This window comes from Mustela lutreola, chromosome 7 (genome assembly GCF_030435805.1).
Source record: "Mustela lutreola isolate mMusLut2 chromosome 7, mMusLut2.pri, whole genome shotgun sequence".
In the NCBI taxonomy this organism is placed as follows: Eukaryota; Metazoa; Chordata; class Mammalia; order Carnivora; family Mustelidae; genus Mustela; species Mustela lutreola.
The window spans coordinates 122563276-122581955 of record NC_081296.1 but is presented as its reverse complement, the minus strand read 5'-3'; the positions used below and the strand labels follow the sequence as shown (position 1 = coordinate 122581955).

Sequence of the window (18680 nt, the reverse complement as noted above, 5' to 3'; positions counted from 1 at the left end):
TAGCTGTCCAATTTTCCCAGCACCATTTATTATAGAGACTTTTTTCCACTGTATATTTTTTCCTGCTTTTAATCTGAATTTGAATGCTTTAATCAGAACTGCACTTTTCAACCCTCCAAGGTGCCCCACCAATCACTCTGGTGTAATTCCAGGTTGTTTCCCACATTTAAGTCCTCTTCCTGCACTTTAAGGCTTTGAGTTTTTGATCCGAAATCATTCCTTAGAGCTCTGTTTTTGGAATTCTACTTCCAAAGTCAGGAAGGCTGATGAAGTCACAGCTAGTGCATCCACTAGTCTTACTGTAAGAAATAAATAAATAAAAACCTTGGATTTTCCAAAGGAAGAAAACTTTACCCCTCTAGTTTTTCTTAGCGAATTCTCTTGAGCAAATTTGTAATTATAAATCCTTCCTTTGCCTGTTTTTTAAATTAAAAAAAAAAAAGTATTTACTGTGGTGTGGGGGTGGGGGGATGGGGTGGCAGGGTGCGGGCTCAGTCCTTAAGCCTCTGCCTTCCGCTCAGGTCACGGGATGGAGCCCCACATCTGGCTCCCTGCCTGCTTCTCCTTCTCCCACTGGCCCTACTTGTGTTCGCTCTTTAGCTGTCTCTCCTTGTCAAATAAATACTATCTTTTTTTAAAAAATGTATTTACTTATTTGAGAGAGCGAGGGAGCAAAAGCGCAGGCGGGGATGGGGTGGGGCGCGTGGTGCATGGTGAGAGAAACAAGCAGCCCCCCCATTCCCCCAACCCCCACCTCCCCGCCCCCCGTGAGGCAGGGTTCATCCCAGGACCCTAATATCACGACCTGCCCCGACATCAGGTCAGAGGCTTAACCCACTGAGCCATCCAGGCACCCCTCCTCTGTATCTTTTATTTGTACATAAATTTTCTTCAAAAGCCAAAAAGCTTTTTGTCAGCTACAACTCGATTTGAAAGAGAATAGTGGTCCCATTTCCCCTCACTGTAGGAGTTAGCCTAGGCTCCTTGCTCCAAGCTTTAGTGTCCTGCTTGTCACAGTTTTATTTTTCCTTCGGATCGTGGCAATTACCTAACACGGTTGGCCATTACAGGGGTGAGATACCGAAGAATGTACACAGCAAACGGTGTTAAGTTCTCTCCCACGAGAACATGCATGGGATGGATTGGATCTGCCCGGCTCTGTAAAAGGGTGAGATTTCCTTCTCTGCAGTCGCATTAGCGGATTGCCTCCGACGCCCCTTCTAATCCGAATAACAGAATTTATTCCCCCCTCCCCCACGAGATGTCGGGAGCTTTTGTTGAATTTCTCCTCGCCAGTCTCAATTTATTTGTGTCTCCGACCTTGACAACCTCCACTCCCAACCGTAAAGTAGGAGGATGGTAACCGACTCGTCTCAGCCGGTAGTTCGTGGCGCGGGCGGGGCAAGGGAAGCCGGGAGAACCACGACTCCCAGGATGCCTTGCGCTCCCGGCGCTCCCGACTTCCTCTTCCGGTCGCCGGGCTCCTGAAACCGAAAGTGCTGGGCTTTGGGCGCCGCGCGGAGATTGGTTCACCTTCACCTGCGCGAGCCCGGGCCGACCCAGGTGGGAAGCCAGAAGAGCGGTGAGACATGAACGGGAGCGTGGATTATTCGGTCACTGAGGAGGAAATCAGTCTTACCAGAGGACCCTCGGGTACGTGTGGCACAGGTCGTCTCCGGGCGCAGGGTGCTCGAGGTGATGGCAGAGCAGAAAACTCTCCTGCTGAGCCCGATTCCTTCGGCCTTGGAGCCGGCGGGCCCCAGCCTAGAGGTTCCCCCACAACGCTCGGAGCACGTAGAAGACTATACGGGCATCCATCGTGAGCCCGACCCGGGTGTGAGGAGCCCACCTCATTTGTCCGTCAGCTTATCACCTGTATTCTAGTCAGGAAGGTTTTCTTTCGCGTGCTGAGAGTGCTAGAAAGTTCTGCCCCAGAGCCTGCTTTTTAAACACCACACCCCTCTTTCCCGTTGCCTGCCTAATCCCTGTTCCTGTGAGACAGTTCCGTAAACGGTGTTGACTGTAAATGCAGAGCCGTTTTCTTGGTGCTGGAATCATCCCTCCCGCCTTCTTTCCGTTTTGGGGAAATTCATTTAGAATGTCACCTGGAATGCTAAAACGGAAAGAAACCTTAGAGATTGGCTACAGCACTTTTCAGACCTGGTTGTGCCTCAAAATGACCCAGGGTTTCTCGGTTTTTCTTAAAAAAAAAAAAAGTTAATTCCAAATAAAATCTTTTTTTTTTTTTTAAAGATCATTTCTAGGTCCCATCTCTAGGAATTTGGATTCAGTGCAAATTTTTGTTTTTGTTTTTGTTTGTTTTTAAACAAGCACATCCTGTGATTCCGACACCGCTAAATCCTCACTTAACCTTCAGTCATCTTTCCCCTTAGAACCCTTCCGGCCCGCCTTCCCCCCCCGCCCCCCGTTTCCGCCAGCGCTTTCTCTCGAGTGGGCTCTTAACGCTGTTCAAGGTCAGCCTGCCTTGGTTTTTGTTGCTTCCCCTTTACAGCTGTCTGGTGTATGGATTAAGAGCTTAGCGTTGGGATTACGTAGATCCATCTGGTATCTAACCTCTTACTAGAACTTTGACACTGATTGTCTGACTACTTTATTGATAGAAACTAAGCCTTAGTTTCTCATCTGTAAACTGTGCATGATAGACTGTACTTCAAAACGTTCAGAACATTGCCTGACACCTGGAAAGCATTGTGTGTTTGCTACTATTGTTGTTATTCTTGGTAGAGGAATAGATTGATGAGCACAGTAAATCCTACTAAATAACTGTTTTTCCAAGAGTCTTCAGTAAGTCATCAAGAACTCAGAGCTCTAGTTCTGAAATGTTTCTGTAAATCTCCCGCTCCTTTCCTCAACCCCACTGGGATCTCCACTACCTAAGACAGCCCATCATCTTTTCTCATGTGGAATTTTGCAATATCTTGACCACCACTTACAGACTATTCCTCATAAAATACAGCTTTCAGAGTCATCTGTACTTTGTGTTTTTTTTTTTTTCTAGTTATATCAGACTGGAAGTCAGTTTTACTTATAGAAAAGTAACTCATTCTAACCTGCATGATTTAGTGTCATACTTCATAGGAGCTCCTAAACGTTTTTTGAATGCTCATTCAGTATGCCCAGTTCTTTTAGATTCATTTTTCCTACTTTATGTAAATCTCTCCTTCTCTCACTCTTAGTATTTATTGACTTTTGAGACCAGTATGAAAAAGTATTGTTAACCCAAAAATCTGCTTTTCTGTACTTCTCATCCATTGGTACTTGTTCCTAGGGTCAGTTAAAACAATGCTAGCTCCTTTTCTGATTGTCCTGCAAGTATTTAAAGTTGTCCTGCTCGCATTTTGTCTCTTTCGTCTATAGCATAGGCATCCCTCATTATTATATTAGCTGCCTTGATGTGATTTGGAATTTTGATTCTTGCCTGTTAAGAATTTAACATAGTTTGACGTGGTTCTTTCACTGTGGCATCCGCAGTATTTCCAGGGTCTCCTGGCTATAGCAGAGGAGAACTCTGATACTATTTTGTGTGTTTAAGTCACTGAATATTTTTTTTAAAGTTCAATGTAATATCACATTTTTTGGTGTTTGCATAGCAGGGTTGACAAATGTTCAGCTCACCATTTGCTCAAATTTTCTGATCCTGTTGATCTTGCAGACTGAAAGTTCCTGGTGTTGACATTTTTCTGAATCATTGGAGTTAGGACAAACTTCAAGGTACTAATTAAGAAGAATAATTATATCTAGCTAATATATTTTCCCCAAAAGTACTTTAGTTTCTATAGTATATATGCATTTATTCACAATGAATATTTATTCATCAGGTGACTCCATTAATTTTCCGAAGTATGTTCATGTCTTACGCATATAAATTGATAAACTTAAGAGTTTAGGAAAGTAGAGCCCCAAATTTAAGATTGAACTGGGATAAAAACAGTCATTTGACGTTTGGTTGTTTCAGTTAACAAGAGAATGTTTCAAGTTTCTGTTTTTCGCCTCTCAGAACTAGTTACCTGGTATGTTGTCCATCTAAGAAGTCTCACATTCTGATTCAGCTTTTCTTCGCTGTGTCATTATGAAGACACACAGGGAAGAAGTCATTTATCCCAGTAACTTTGATAGGCTCATAGAGATTTTTTGCTCTGCAGAAGAAATATGAAAAGCCTCTAGTTCTAAATATGCATTTCTGTTTGTAGGCAACATTGTCACTCTTTTTGTACAACTTCTTGTGCAAAGACCTGAAAGTTTAATCAGCTAACAGCAAAAATTGTATATTCTCTTGCACTTTTGTGCCAGTGTTCTGTCAAGGGCAAGAGTGTTGGGATATTTTCAGTGTTTGGGCCCATTTTGCAAGGTAAGTGAACTTACTCTGTCTGATCATGCTTATTGCAAGGGAACAAATGAAATCTTGGGGAAGTTATGATGAAGTGAGTATCTGAGGAGGCAGAAAGAAGCTCGGCATGTAGCTTGGCATCTCACCTCTTCCTTCTTTTTTCAGGGATTTTTTTTTTTTTTTAAGATTTTATTTATTCATTCGACATAGAGAGATCACAAGCAGGCAGAGAGGCAGACAGAGAGAGAGGAGCAAGCAGGCTTCCCGCTGTGCAGAGAGCCCAGTGCGGGGCTGGATCCAGGACCCTGAGATCATGAACTGAGCCGAAGACAGAGGCTTAACCCACTGAGCCACCCAGGCGCCCCTCACCTGTTCCTTCTTCCTCAACTGTATTAAGGTGACACTTAGGCTGGATGACTTTGGCGGTGTCTTCCACTTACTTCCAAGAGTTGATGATTTTGCGGGAGGGGGGACATTCCACATGTTACCTTATGATTCCTGCCATTTTGGACTGACAGTGAGTGATCTGAAGGGTTGTCAGAGGCAGTGGTCAGAATTTTAAATGGCTTCAAACACTTGAGGAGTTCACCTTTTATTCTTTATGGAATACTGTTGATTTTTTTTTTTTTTTCCTGTGGGAGCTCAGCTTGCTTATAGTCTCTAAGCCTCCCACATTGTCCTTTATTATATTAAGAGTTATTAATTTTGAAAAGACCCAGTTACTCTAAGAAGTATCACAAGAATCTAATCTAGCTCACCCCCTCTACCCCCTACCCCCAGCCCCACTGTAACAGATAGAGATTGGCCATAAAGACAGCCTTGTGACCCACTGGGTGTTAACATTAGGATTGCTTGTTCAGGGCTGAGGCCTCAGTGGGTTTCAGCAGGTTTCTCCTGATATATTATCTTTAAAGAAGGAAGAGAATCTCTATTTTTACTTTTTTTTGCAGAGGATACTGCCTTTGTATGGTGTTTTAATAATGAATAATTAGTGGGGTATTATATTTCTGATACTATGCTAGTTATTTTATATATTAACTCATTTAATCTTCACAGCAACCATGAGTGCTAACTGATTCATCCACTTTATTATTTGAGGAAATATCTCTCAGAGAGGTTAGGGATTTGTCCAAGTTCTAAAGCCAGTGAGTTCAACCTAGATCTGTTGATTCTACTATTCCATATGTTGCCTTCCAATATAGTAGCCATGTCTAAGGAGTTGATTCCCAGCCTTTCTCCTAGCCTTTATTTGATTATATCATGCCTTAAGGATTTGAGGCATCTTAGACAACTTGCACAGTCCACAGTGGAAAGTTTTTATAGTTTGTTGTTGGTAGAGCTGAGGGCATTTCAAGGGAGAACCTAAAAACAGGAAATCTCATTAAGTCCAAGTATTTAAGTCTACAGATTGGTCATGCACTTTGCATTTGACCTTGAGACTGTTGTTAAGTTTTCTGAACTGTTCATTCATGTACCAAATAGATCTGAGACTAAGGTGCTATGTCTTTGCCCTATTTTCTCTTGCTGTCTCCAATGGAGACATTACATTTACACCTCAAAAGTGAAAGCTCAGTGAAAAGGATTAAGGACTATGATGAACCTGTATGTTGTCATAGGGCAAGGGAAATGTGGTGGGGAGTGTGTTAATTTCACCTTGTACAGGACAAGTTCAAAGAATAGAGCCATTGATAAGGGCCAAACCCATCAATTTCAAGAAGGTAGAATTTATGTTGGACTTACAGACAGTCTATAGGTGAGTGCCAGGCACAGGGAAGGGTATGGCCTGTGTAGTAATAGAAAAGAGAAAATTAGTAAAGCATATTCTGAGGTCAGTGAGTACACCAGCCTGGGTAGAAGGGAGGGTTCATTTAGAAGAGTTAAGGGAGATGAGGTTGCTGAGGTTGTTAGACAAGTTCTTAATGCTAGTGTGGAAACTTAACCTTTCTCTAAGGTTCCATTTTGATTCCTTTCCCTTCCTGTTCATTGATTAAGACTGAATTCAGGGGCACCTGGGTGGCTCAGTGGGTTAAGCCTCTGTCTTCAGCTCAGGTCATGATCTCAGGGTCCTGGGATCGAGCCCCACATCAGGATCTCTGCTCAGCAGGGAGCCTGCTTCCTCCTCTCTCTCTCTACCTGCTTCTCTGCCTACTTGTGATCTCTGCCTGTCAAATAAATAAATAAAATCTTTAAAAAAAAAAAAAAAAAAAAGACTGAATTCAAAAACCTTCTCCAGGAAGCCTTATATAGGCTAGCTGCCTCCTTGTTACGAATACCATACACCATTTATTGAATGCTTGTCATGTATTGCTAAACTAAGCACTTTGTCTCTTGTACTCCCGACAAGGAACAGTTGAAATGGTTATTAGACCATTGTACAAGTGAGAAAATTATGTCACACATTTTTTTAAGAGGTAGTGTTAAGAATCAGATTCAAGTCCGTGTGACTTAAAAACCCAGGCTGTGAACCATCATAGAAAGTTTTTGTTCTCTTTAGGCTCCAACTGGACCCTGTACATATCTCTGTCTTAGTGTTTATTTCTGTATTTGCTTCCTTATTTGTGTCTCCTCCCTCTATGAGCTCTTCTGATTCAAAAGATATATATCCTTCGTCTTTTGTTTTCCTAATGTCTTGCTGGGTATGACACAAAGTGGTGGGTAAGTGTTCATGAAATGATTAGGAAGACATAGATGTTGGGAAAAATAGAATAGAAATATTGATAAAAGAACCAGTAACGTGGTCTAATTTAACTTTCAGAAAGTCGAACAGGGTTCTCAACTAACTTAAAGAAAGAATGAATTTAAACATAATGTGTTATGCATAAGAAAGAATGAATTTGAACATAATGTGTTATAATGCATAAAAAACCAAGATTCAAGAAACAAGGAGCTAGAGTAGCTAGAAAATCCCATAGAGTAAAAAGAGTGTATTATACAAGTCTTTAAGATTGTTTCAAGGATCATTTTTGTTAATATATTTTCAAGACAATCAAAAATAACTGTGAAGTAAAACATCTAGGAATTACTCTGAAGAAGTAGAAAGGCAAGCTGATAGATGCTGAGCTATAGCAACATTTTTTAAAGCCATATGACTAGGCAGAAAAATCATCAATGACTATTTGAATAAGTACAGAGTTATTGAGGAAAAAGATCTAAGATGATCTTTTCTTATTTAGGAACAAACTGTTGGTTTCAGGAGAGTCAGAAATAAAGGGAAGCTGTTCTTAAAAACATTCATTTGATGTTTACTATGTGCCTACACTATGATTAGGAATCATAGATACTGGAATAAAGAATAAAAGATCCTTATTTTTAAGAATTTTGAAGTTCAGTAGGAGAATAATTATTAATTATGATAGGCATATGGCAGGTACCTCAAGAGGTAGAATAGCCATAATAACTATGGACCTTTGTAAGGTTGGTTTGGTTCCTTGTAGGTCAGACAAGAGACTCAAGACCATATTAAATGTCTTTAGGAAATGTTTAGGATATTATAGATGTTTAGGATATGTTTAGGATATTATAGATAATATCCTCCCCTTGTATAAAACTATGGTGTATCCATGCCTACTACAATGTGCAGATTACCATATTTTGGGTAAGAAGCAGTAGAGTAAGAGAAAGTTGAAAAGATGGCTGTGGGGGAGGGTTCAGATTATAATATGAGGTGAAAATGAAGAGATCGAAACTTTTGAAAGAAAGGCAACAAATGGAGACATGATCCAGTAGAGACCTGGCATGTATGTTCAGTGTTTGAACAAAGACTTATCCTGAAATGAGAGATTAAAGATACCTACATAGATATTTCAGAAGAAGTTGAGGAGCTGTCAGTCAAGAAGAGGAGGCTGTAAAGCAGTCAGAATGTTTTCAGGGTTTCACTGGGAGACAGGGTTAACTGAAATTGAAAGTGTGCCGTGAATTGTGAGCCGGGAGAACAGCTTATAAAGGTAAGTGCCACAAGGTCACATAACTTGTTTTGAAAGAATTATAATGGTGCTGGCAGAGTTTAAGCTGATTATCTGATGCAGGATTGGCTATTTAATTAACAGGTGTTACATTAGCTCTCTTCTGTCCAGAGTAGAAGGATGTGCCCAGTTGGCAAAAGTCAAAAAAAGTAATGATGTTCTGAGAATTGAAATAGGAGAGGTACATAAGGCCTACTTCCTCAAAGTCCTTTGCACTCTATTTTGAGTGACTCTTAGTTAGCAATCCTTCCTTCATTTTGAAACTTCTTTTACAGAGCAATAAATAGAGGCCCAGGTATACCTCCTCAGTACTGCCTGAACCATCTTTGGGAGGCCATATTCTTTGTTGCCCCTGTTGATGGAGCACTGTGATAGGAAGGGACTGGCCATGGGGCTAACACATTTTTGGATTGTGGCACCATCTTTGTGTTCCTGCAGTGTTAAAGATTTTCCCTCTTTCTCTGTTTGTCAATGCATATTTACTTGTTAATGTCTTTTCGAAGACGTAGCAAAAAACAAGTGATGTATTTTATCTTTGCACCAGAGGATTTCTGCAGAGCACAGTTTTGTTTTTTTTTTTTTTAATTGTGTTACATTAGTCACCATAAAATACATCATTAGATTTTGATGCCAGTGTTCCAAGATTCATTGTTTACAGCACCCAGTGCTCCATGCAATACATGCTTTTCTTAGTACTCACCACCAGGCTGGTTTTGAATGACAAGATGCCTAGTCATTTCATCTCTTTAGTCACTTGTTTGAATCATTCATTCATCCTTTCGATTCACATATATATATATATTTTTTTTGCTAGATACTATGGCTACAGAAGAGAATTGAATTTTAACATAATTGCAGTGAGCAGCAGAGCATAGTGGTGAAGAGCCAAAATGCTAAGTTCCTAGCCGTGAGACCTTGGGCGAGTTCCCATACTTCTAAATGCCTCATCTTCCTTAGATGATTCCTTAGAGTATTAATCAAACTTACTCATAGACTTGTGAGACTTAAATGAATTTGTTTGTTTTACAAATATTTTTATATTGTAGACTCTGTGCCAGGCACTGTTCTAAGCATTTTACCAAAAGATAATTCCATTCACTCCCAAGTACTAAAGTGGTGCCTGCCATTACCGCTGCTGTGTGGCGTGTAGACTCCAGCGGGAGAAGAGGTAGTCATCCCGGAAAGGCAGGGTCCCCTGTGTCATAGGAATTTTAAGGTCATTGGCCTTTCCCTTCAATATTTTTCTTTTTCTTTTGTGCTGCCTTTTTTTGGGTTATGAAAAAGCTTGCTAGAGTCTCACAGAGAATTTTTTAAACCTTGCTAGATTTCCTTAGAGCCGGAAATGTTAGTTGTTTCTGACCTGAGTGTTCTTTCCAACGGCATTAACGGTCACTTCACACCAACTGAGGTCTGTATATTGACAAGGTACTGTGTGGGCACAGGAGATAGAAAAATGCACAAAAGCTGGTTACCTGTGCACGGGTGTTTATAGCAGCTTATTCGTAATTGAAACTAATTTCTGCAATAGGGTAAAGAGATAATTAAACAAGTAATTACTGTAAAGTATGTTTCTAGGCAAAGGGAAGAGGACAAAGTCATGGAGATAAGGAACAGATGTTGTGTGTAGAAGGCTGATAAACAGAGTAGTAGTAGTTATTAAAAACTTTTTTTAAAAAATTTAATTCTAGTACAGTTAAAATACAGTGTAATATTAGTTTCAGGTGTACAGTATAGCGATTCAGCAATTCCATACAGCACCCAGTGCTCATCAGGGCAAATGTACTCCTTAATCCCCATCACATATTTCACACCTCCCTACCTCCCCTCTGGTAACCATCAGTTTGTTCTCTAAAGAGTATGTTTCTTGGTTTGCCTCTCTCTTTTTTTCCTCATTGGTTATTTGTTTTGCTTCTTAAATTGCACATCTGAGTGAAATCATTTGGTATTTGTCTTTGACTTATTTCACATCATATGATACTCTCTAGTTATATCCATGTTGTTGCAGAGGTCAAGATGTTACCTTTTCTTGTGGCTGAGTAGTATTCCATTGTATGTATATGCCACTTCTTTATCCATTCATCAGCCTGTAGATACTTAGGCTGTTTCTTTAGTTTGGCTATTGTAAATAATGCTGCTCTAAACTAGGGAAGCAGATACCTCTTCGAATTAGTGTTTTTGTGTTTTGGGGTAAAATATCCAGGAGTGTGCTTACTGAATTATAGGGTAGTTCTATTTTTAACTTTTTTTTTTTTTTTTTAAAGTAGTCTCCACACCTAGTGTGATACCCATCTCAGGGCTTCAACTCATGATCCTGAGATAAAGACCTGAGCCAAACTGAGATAGAGTCAGATGTTCAACTAACTGAGCCACTCAGGCGCCCCTATTTTTTTTTTTTTTTTTTTTTTTTAAAGATTTTATTTATTTATTTGACAGAGAGAAATCACAAGTAGATGGAGAGGCAGGCAGAGAGAGAGAGAGAGGGAAGCAGGCTCCCTGCTGAGCAGAGAGCCCGATGCGGGACTCGATCCCAGGACCCTGAGATCATGACCTGAGCCGAAGGCAGCGGCTTAACCCACTGAGCCATCCAGGCGCCCCAGGCGCCCCTATTTTTAACTTTTTGAGGAAACTACGTACTGTTTTCCACAGTGGCTGCACCACTTTGTATTCCCACCAACAGGCAAATATTAATTTTTAAAATCAAGACTTTATTTCTTTAGAGCACCTGGTTTCACAGCAAAATTGAGGAAGGTATAGAGATTACCTATATGCCCCCATTCCCACATATACATATCCATCAATAGTGACAGTTTTATTTCTTCCTAATCTTTGTCTTTTATTTCTTACCATACTGACTAGGACCTCCAGTACAATGGTAAAATACTAGTGGAAAGAGTGGACATCCTTTCCTTGCATCGAGTTTTAGGGATGTTAGTTTGTAGCTGTTTTTATTTATTTATTTATTTATTATTTACTTGAGAGAGAGAGTGAGAAGGTGAGAGAGGAGAAGGTCAGAGAGAGAAGCAGACTCTCCATGGAGCTTGGAGTCCGATGCGGGACTCGATCCGGGACTCCAGGATCATGACCTGAGCCGAAGGCAGTTGTCCAACCAACTGAGCCACCCAGGCATCCCGTCGCTGTTTTTAATCAGATTTAACATTTCCTTATATTTTTAGTTTGCTGAGAATACTTATCATGAAGAAGTGTTGACTTTTGCCACCTGCTGTTTCTGCATTTACTGAGATAATCATATGATTTTTCCTTTACTAACTGCTGAATTTGTTCATTTGATTGACCAGTGTTAAAACCACCTTACATTCCTTAGATAAACCCTATATTCATCCTTTTTATATGTTGCTGGGTTCAGTTGGTTAATATTTTCTTGGGGATTTTTGAGTCTATGTACAGGAGGAATGTTTTTCTGTAGTTTTGTTCCAATGTATATTTCATGTTTTGGTACCAAGATGATCTTTTTCATAATAAATGGGTTAAGAAACATTTTGTGAAATTATGAACATACTGTGGATTTTTTTTTTGCATACGGAAATTATTTCTTCCTTAAATGTTTGCTACAATACATCAGGGTAATAGTCTAGGCCTGAAGTTGTGGGAAAATTTTTTTTTATTATGAATTCAGTATCTTTAATACACTTGGAGATTTCTTTTTAAAGATTTTATTTATTTGAGAGAGAGAGAGATCATAAGTAGGCAGAGAGGCAGGCAGAGGGAGAGGGAGAAGCAGGCTCCCTGCTGAGCCAAGAGTGGGATACAGGGCTTGATCCCAGAACCCTGAGACCATGACCTGAGCCAAGTCAGAGGCTTAACCCCCTAAGCCACCCAGGCACCCCTACACTTGGAAATATTTTGAATAGATATGGGGATATTCAGACATTCTCTTTCTTCTTGAGTCAGTTTTTATAAGTTGTGGGGTTTTTTTTTTTTTGAAAGAAATTTCCTGTTTTACTGACAGCCACCATAATTATTCATAATATTCCCTTATCCTTTTAATATCTTTAGGATATATAGTGATAATCCATTTGTATCCCTGAAATTGATAATCTATAAAGTACATTTTCTGGATTAGCCTTGTTAGCAGTTCATCAACCTTATTAATTCTTTCAAAGAGCCATCTTTTTGGCTTTGTTAAATTTTTTTCACTTTTCTTCTTTTATTTCCTTTAGGTTTAATTTAGTCTTCTTTTTCTAGTTTTTTAGAATAGAAATTGAAATCATTGATTTTATACCTATTTATTTCTTCTGTGAACATGTAAAACTATAAATTTCCCTCTAAATGTTGCTTTGGCTGCATCCCACAATTTGTAATATATTGTGATTTCATTATCATTCAACTATAGTGTTTTCTGGTTTCCTTTACAGTTTCATCTTTTACTCATTGGTTATTTGTTTTCCAAACATTGAGGAAATTTTTTTCAGTATCTTTTTTTACAGACTGGAACTGAATGTTTGTGGTACTCCCCCCCCCTCAATATGTTGAAGCCTTAACCCTCAGTGTGAACAGTATTTGGAGATTTGGAGATAAGATCTTTATAGAAGTAATTAAAGTTAAATGAACTAAAGGGTGGGGCTCTGATCCTATAGAATTAGTGTCCTTGTCAAGACCCAGAGAACTCTTTGTCTCTCTCTATGTCTCTCTCTCTCTGCACATGCATACAGTTAAGGGCACCTGAATGGCTCGGTGGGTTGGGCCTCTGCTTTTGGCTTAGGTCATGGGGTGCTGGGATAGAGCCCCACATTGGGCTCTGCTTAGAGGGGAGCCTGCTTCCCCCCCACTCCCACCTGCCTACTTGTGATCTCTCTCTCTCTGTTAAATATATAAATAAAATCTTTTAAAAAAAGAAGAAGAAGAAGAAGAAGCTGCAGCAGTAGCAGCAGCACATAGTGAGATGGTAGCTACCTATAAGTCAAGAGGAGGCCTCAGTATGAAATCTTCCTTGCTGGTACTTTTATTTTGGACTTCCCAGGCCTCCAAAACAGAAATTTTAGAACTTTGTAGTCTGTGGTATTTTGTTATGGCAGCCCAAGAAAACTAAAACAGTTATTTTTGCTGATTTCTAATTTTAATGTCTTTTGAAATTTAGCAACACAGACTTATGAAGTAGCCTGTGGTCAATCTTTGTGAACATTACCTGTGCATTAGAAAGGAATGTTATTCCATAGTTGTTGAGTGTGTTGTTCTGTAAAGATAAATTAGGTCAAGTTGGTTCTTAGTGTTGCTCAAGTATTCTGTATTTTTACTGATTTTTCTGTTTACTTGTTCTATCAGATACTGCAAGGAAAGTGTTAAAATCTACAGCTGTCATATTTTATTTGCCTTTTTTCATTTCAGTTTTTGCTGCATATATATTTAAGTTCTGCTCTTGGGTATGTTCATATTTGGTAATTTAATGTCATCTTGGTGAATTGACTCCTTTTTCATTAGGAAGTGTGCTTTTTTATCCTCTGTAATATTCCTTGTTCTGAAGTCTACTTTTTTATGATATTAAAAGGGCCAATCCAGTTGTTCAGTGTATCTTTGTCCATCTTTTTCATTTTAACTTGTGTTTTCCCATGTATTTATGATATTTGGTGCTTTTATTCCTTTATATAGATCCAGTTTCTGTTCAATGTTATTTTTCTTTTGCCTGAAGGATTTCCTTTAACATTGATCATAGTTTAGATCTGCATGTGACAACTTCTCACAACTTTTGTTTTTCTGAAAAGATAGTTATTTTCCCATTCTTTTTGAATGCTATATTCACTGTATATAAAATTCTAAGTTGACTTTTATTTTTCTTTTAGTATGTTAAAGATGATGTTTCATTGACTTAAGGCATGTATAGTTTCTGAGGAAAAGACTATTGTCATTCTCATCTTTGCGTCTTAGTACTTAAGTGTCCTTTTTCCTGTGACTGCTTATAAGATACTCTTTTTATCTGTCTTTGAGGAATGTGGTTATGATGTACTTTGCTGTTTTTTTTTCTTTTGTGTTTATTCTGATTGGAGTTTGTTGAGCTTAGATCTGTTTATGTAGATTTTTCACAAATTTGAGCCAATTGTTTCTTTTTCTTTTTTAATTTTTAAAAATTTATTAGAGCAGAGCAGAGCTAGCAAGAGAGAACACAAGTTGTGGGAGAGGCAGAGGGAGAGGGAGAGGGAGAAGCAGGCTCCCCGCTGAGCAGGGTGCATGATGTAGGGCTCAATCCCAGGACCTAGAATCATAACCTGAGCTGAAGGCAGACACTTAACCAACTGAGGCACCTAAGTACCCCAAGCCAGTTGTTTCTTTGAATATTTTTTGTTTCCCTTTTTCCTCTTCTTCTGGAACTCCAGTTACATATTGCTGTTATCCTCCATGTTATTGTGGTTTCTCTTCTGAGTCTTCATGTTCATTTATCTTTTCTCCTGTGGTATCAGATCTGATATTAATCACACCTGGTATATTTTTACTTTCAAACATTGTAATTTTCAAACCTGTAAGTCTCATTTTTTAAAAAAAATATTCCATATTCATATGTACATCAATGGAACAAAATAGAGAGTCCAGAAATAAACCCATGCATGTATAGTCAATTAATTAATGATGAGGGGGCTAAGAATATACAACAGGGAGAGGTTAGTTTCTTTAAAAATGGTATTAGGAGAACTGGACAGAATGCAAAAGACCAGCAAACGTGAAGAAGAATGAAACTGAACCACTATCTTACACCATATACAAAAATCAACTCAAAATGGATTAAAGGCTTGAAAAAAAATGTTCTGTTTTGTCATTAGATTTGACTTTATGTCCACATAGTTATAAGAGTCTTTTAAGTATCTTGTCTGCCCATTTCATCATTTATTATTTCTGGCTGTTTCTAATGACTGATTTTTCTCTTGATTATTGGTCATTTTTCTTGTTTTTTATAACATGTTAATTTTTAATTGGATTCTGGATGTTGCAAATATTACATTGTTGCATGTCTGCATTTTGTTTTATTACATTGACATTGTTAATATTACAATGTTTACCTTTGTTTTAGCAGGCAGTTAAGTAACTAAGTAACTTATAGATGGGTTTGACCTCCGGAAGGCCTGTTTGTAAACTTTTCTAGGTTCTAAAGTAGCATTTACTTCACATATAGTTCAGCTCTACAAATGAGAGATGCTCTAAGTGAGTGTTCACAGAATTTTCAAATGAATCACTGAGGATTTCCATTCTGGCTGGTCAGAACTTGAAAGTCTCCTTGCATTTTGTGAAATCTGATAACAATTCAGCGTACAACTTCCTAGTGTTTGTTTTTCCGACTTTGTGGAATTTGACTCAACATATGCATGGGCCAGTGCTTGGTAAAGACTCATGCAGATGCCTGAATCTCTCTCTCTCTCTCTCTTTTTTTTTCCTGCCTGAGTTCCTCCTTTCTAGAATGTTGCCCTGCAACTTCCAGCAACCTCACCCTCTCCAAACTCTAATCCCCATTTCATCAAGCTGGTAGTTTCTGCTTGGGTCCAGCTCCATGTGGTTTTGATCAGAAATTGCCTCCAGATGGAATATTAGGGTGATCATTGAGCTACACCGTTTTAATTCAGTATAACATATATTAAGAGGAATATATGCCACGACAAAATGAGGTATGTTTTATGAATACAAAGAAGATTCAGTGAAAGAAAATTGTTCAAAGTAATACGACTTGATAATAGAATGAAGGAAAAAACCAAAGTGAGGGGCGCCTGGGTGGCTCAGTGGGTTAAGCCGCTGCCTTTGGCTCAGGTCATGATCTCAGGGTCCTGGGATCGAGTCCCACATCGGACTCTCTGCTCAGCGGGGGGCCTGCTCCCCTTCCTCTCTCTTTGCCTGCCTCTCTGCCTACTTATGATCTCTCTCTGTCAAATAAATAAATAAAATCTTTAAAAACAACAACAACAATGTGATCATCTCAGCAGATACAGAAAAAGCATTTAGGAATATTCAACACCTTTCCATGTTAAAAACAAAGGAATAAGAGGAAATTTCCTCAACATGATAAAGGCCATATACAAAGAATCCACAGCTAACATTCACACTTGTATTCAACATGGTATTAAAAGTTCTAACCAGGGCACCTGGGTGGCTCAGTTGGTTAAACATCTGATCTCAGTTCAGGTCATGATCCCAGGGTCCTGGGAATGAGTCCCACATTGGGCTCCCTGCTCTGTGGGGAGTCTTCTTCTCCCTTTGCCTCTGCCCCTCCCCCCATGTGCTGTCTCTCCCTCTCTCTCAAATAAAATCTTTAAAAAAATAAATAAAATAAAGTTCTAGCCAGAAACACTGATTAGGCAAGGAATAGAAAGAAAAGGTATACAAATTGAAGAGGAAGAAGTAAAATTGTCTCTATTCACAGATGCATGATTTTACTTGTAGTAAACTCTAAAGGTTCTACAAAAAAACCCAACAAAACCTGTTAGAATTTATAACAAAGTCAGTGAAGTTACAGGATACAAACTCAACACACAAGATGAGTTTAGTTTCTCCCCGTTAACAATGAACAATCTGCAAAGGAAAGTAAATAATTAATTCCATTTATGGTAGCTTCAAAAGCAATAAAATACTTGTCAGTAAGTTTAAGGAGGCAATAACTTGTATATTGAAAACTACAAAATTTGACAAATTAAATACATGAGTAAGTGGAAATATATTCCACATTCATGGATTGAAAGATTTAGTATTGTTAAGATGACAGACAGTACTGTCCAGAGCATTCTGCACTCAGTGCAATATTTGTCAAAATCTAATTGGCCTTTTTGCAGAAAGAAAACCACATTCTGCAATTCATATGAAATCTCAGTGGACCTCCCAAATAGCCAGTGCAATCTTGAAAAGAAAGAACAAAGTTGGGGGACTCACAGCTTCCTGATTTCAAAGCTTGCTACAAAGCTACAGTGTTCCAAATAGTGTGGTAGGATAGATGTATAGAGGACAGAAGTATAAGGACAGATGTATGGAGCAATGGAATAGAAAAAGGGGCCCAAAAATAAGGCCTCTCCTTTATGGTCAAGTGATTTTTGAAAGGGTTCCAAGACCATTTGTTTCATGGAAAGACAGTTTCAACAAATGATGTTGGGAAAACTGAATCTCCAAATGCAAAACACAGAAGTTGGATTCTTGCCCGATAAATCACATATAAAAGTTAACTAAAAATGCATCAAACACCTTAATGTAAGAGCTAACACTATATGTCCATTGATTGATGAATGGATAAAGAAAATACAGTATAAATATATACAATGGAATATTATTCAGCTGTAAAAAAGAATGAAATCTTGCCATTTGCAAGGACATGAATGGAGCTAGAGAGTATTATGCTAAGTGAAATAAGAATGGTACATTATGATTTCACTCGTATGTGGAATTTAAGAAATAAAACAAATGAACCAAGGGGGAAAAAAAAAGAGTGAGGCCCAAACCAAGAAACAGGCTCTTAACCTCAGAGACAAACTGATAGTTACCAGAGGGGAGAGGGTAAGGGGATGGATTAAATTGGTGGGGATTAAGAAGTGCACTTGTTATGAGCATTGGGTGTTGTATAGAAGTGTTGAATAATTAAGTTCCACTCCTGAAACTAATATTACACTGTATGTTAACTAATTTAATTAAAAACTTAAAATTAATAAACAAGATATCTGCTCCCCCCCAAAGATCTAACACTATAAAACTCTTAGAAGTAAAGATAGGGGAAATATTTACATTTTGGGGCTTGATGATTTTTTGGATATGACATCAAATGCACAGGCAACAAAAGAAACAAATTGGTTTTTACCAAATTTAAATTAAAAATTAATTTTAAAATTAATTTTAATTAAAAATCAAAAATTTTGTGCATCAAAAGACACTAAAGAGAATTAAAGATAACACAGAATAAGAGAAGATATTCACAAGTCATGTATCTGATAATGGATTAATATCCAGAATGTATGAAGAACCCTTACAACTCAGCAACAAAAACAACAACAAAAACCATTTCAGAATATGCAAAGGACTTGAGGGACATTTCTCCAGAGAAGATATGCAAATGGCCTATGAACTCAAGAAAAGATACTCAATATCTCCAGTCTTAGGAAAGTACAAATGAAAACCACAGTCACATATTACATCCCCTTCCACTTCATATCCACTAGAATGACTATTCTCCAAAAAACAAGTGAAAATAAGTAGTATTGGCAAGGATAAGGAGAAATTGGAACCTTGGGCGTTGCTTGTTGGAATGTAAAATGATGCAGCTATTGTGGGAAACAGTTGAGAAGTTCCTCAAGTTGTCAGAAAAATTGCCATGTGATCCAGCAGTTCAGTTCCCAGATAATTGCCCAAAAGAATGGAAAGCAGGAACAGGCACTTGTATACCAGTGTTCTTAGAACTATTC

The 18680-nt window shown here is 38.6% G+C and overlaps 1 protein-coding gene across 1 annotated transcript in view; it reads left to right on the top strand.

Annotated features, from left to right (window-relative positions):
* Window positions 1-1460: 1460 nt before the first annotated feature.
* Window positions 1461-18680, top strand: part of SYNJ2BP (synaptojanin 2 binding protein) — a 40816-nt gene continuing 23596 nt past the window's right edge. The window contains exon 1 of the mRNA XM_059182457.1: window positions 1461-1653. Coding sequence (XP_059038440.1) covers window positions 1590-1653 — 64 coding nt within the window. The 5' untranslated portion in view covers window positions 1461-1589. The remainder of the gene's footprint in view (window positions 1654-18680) is intronic.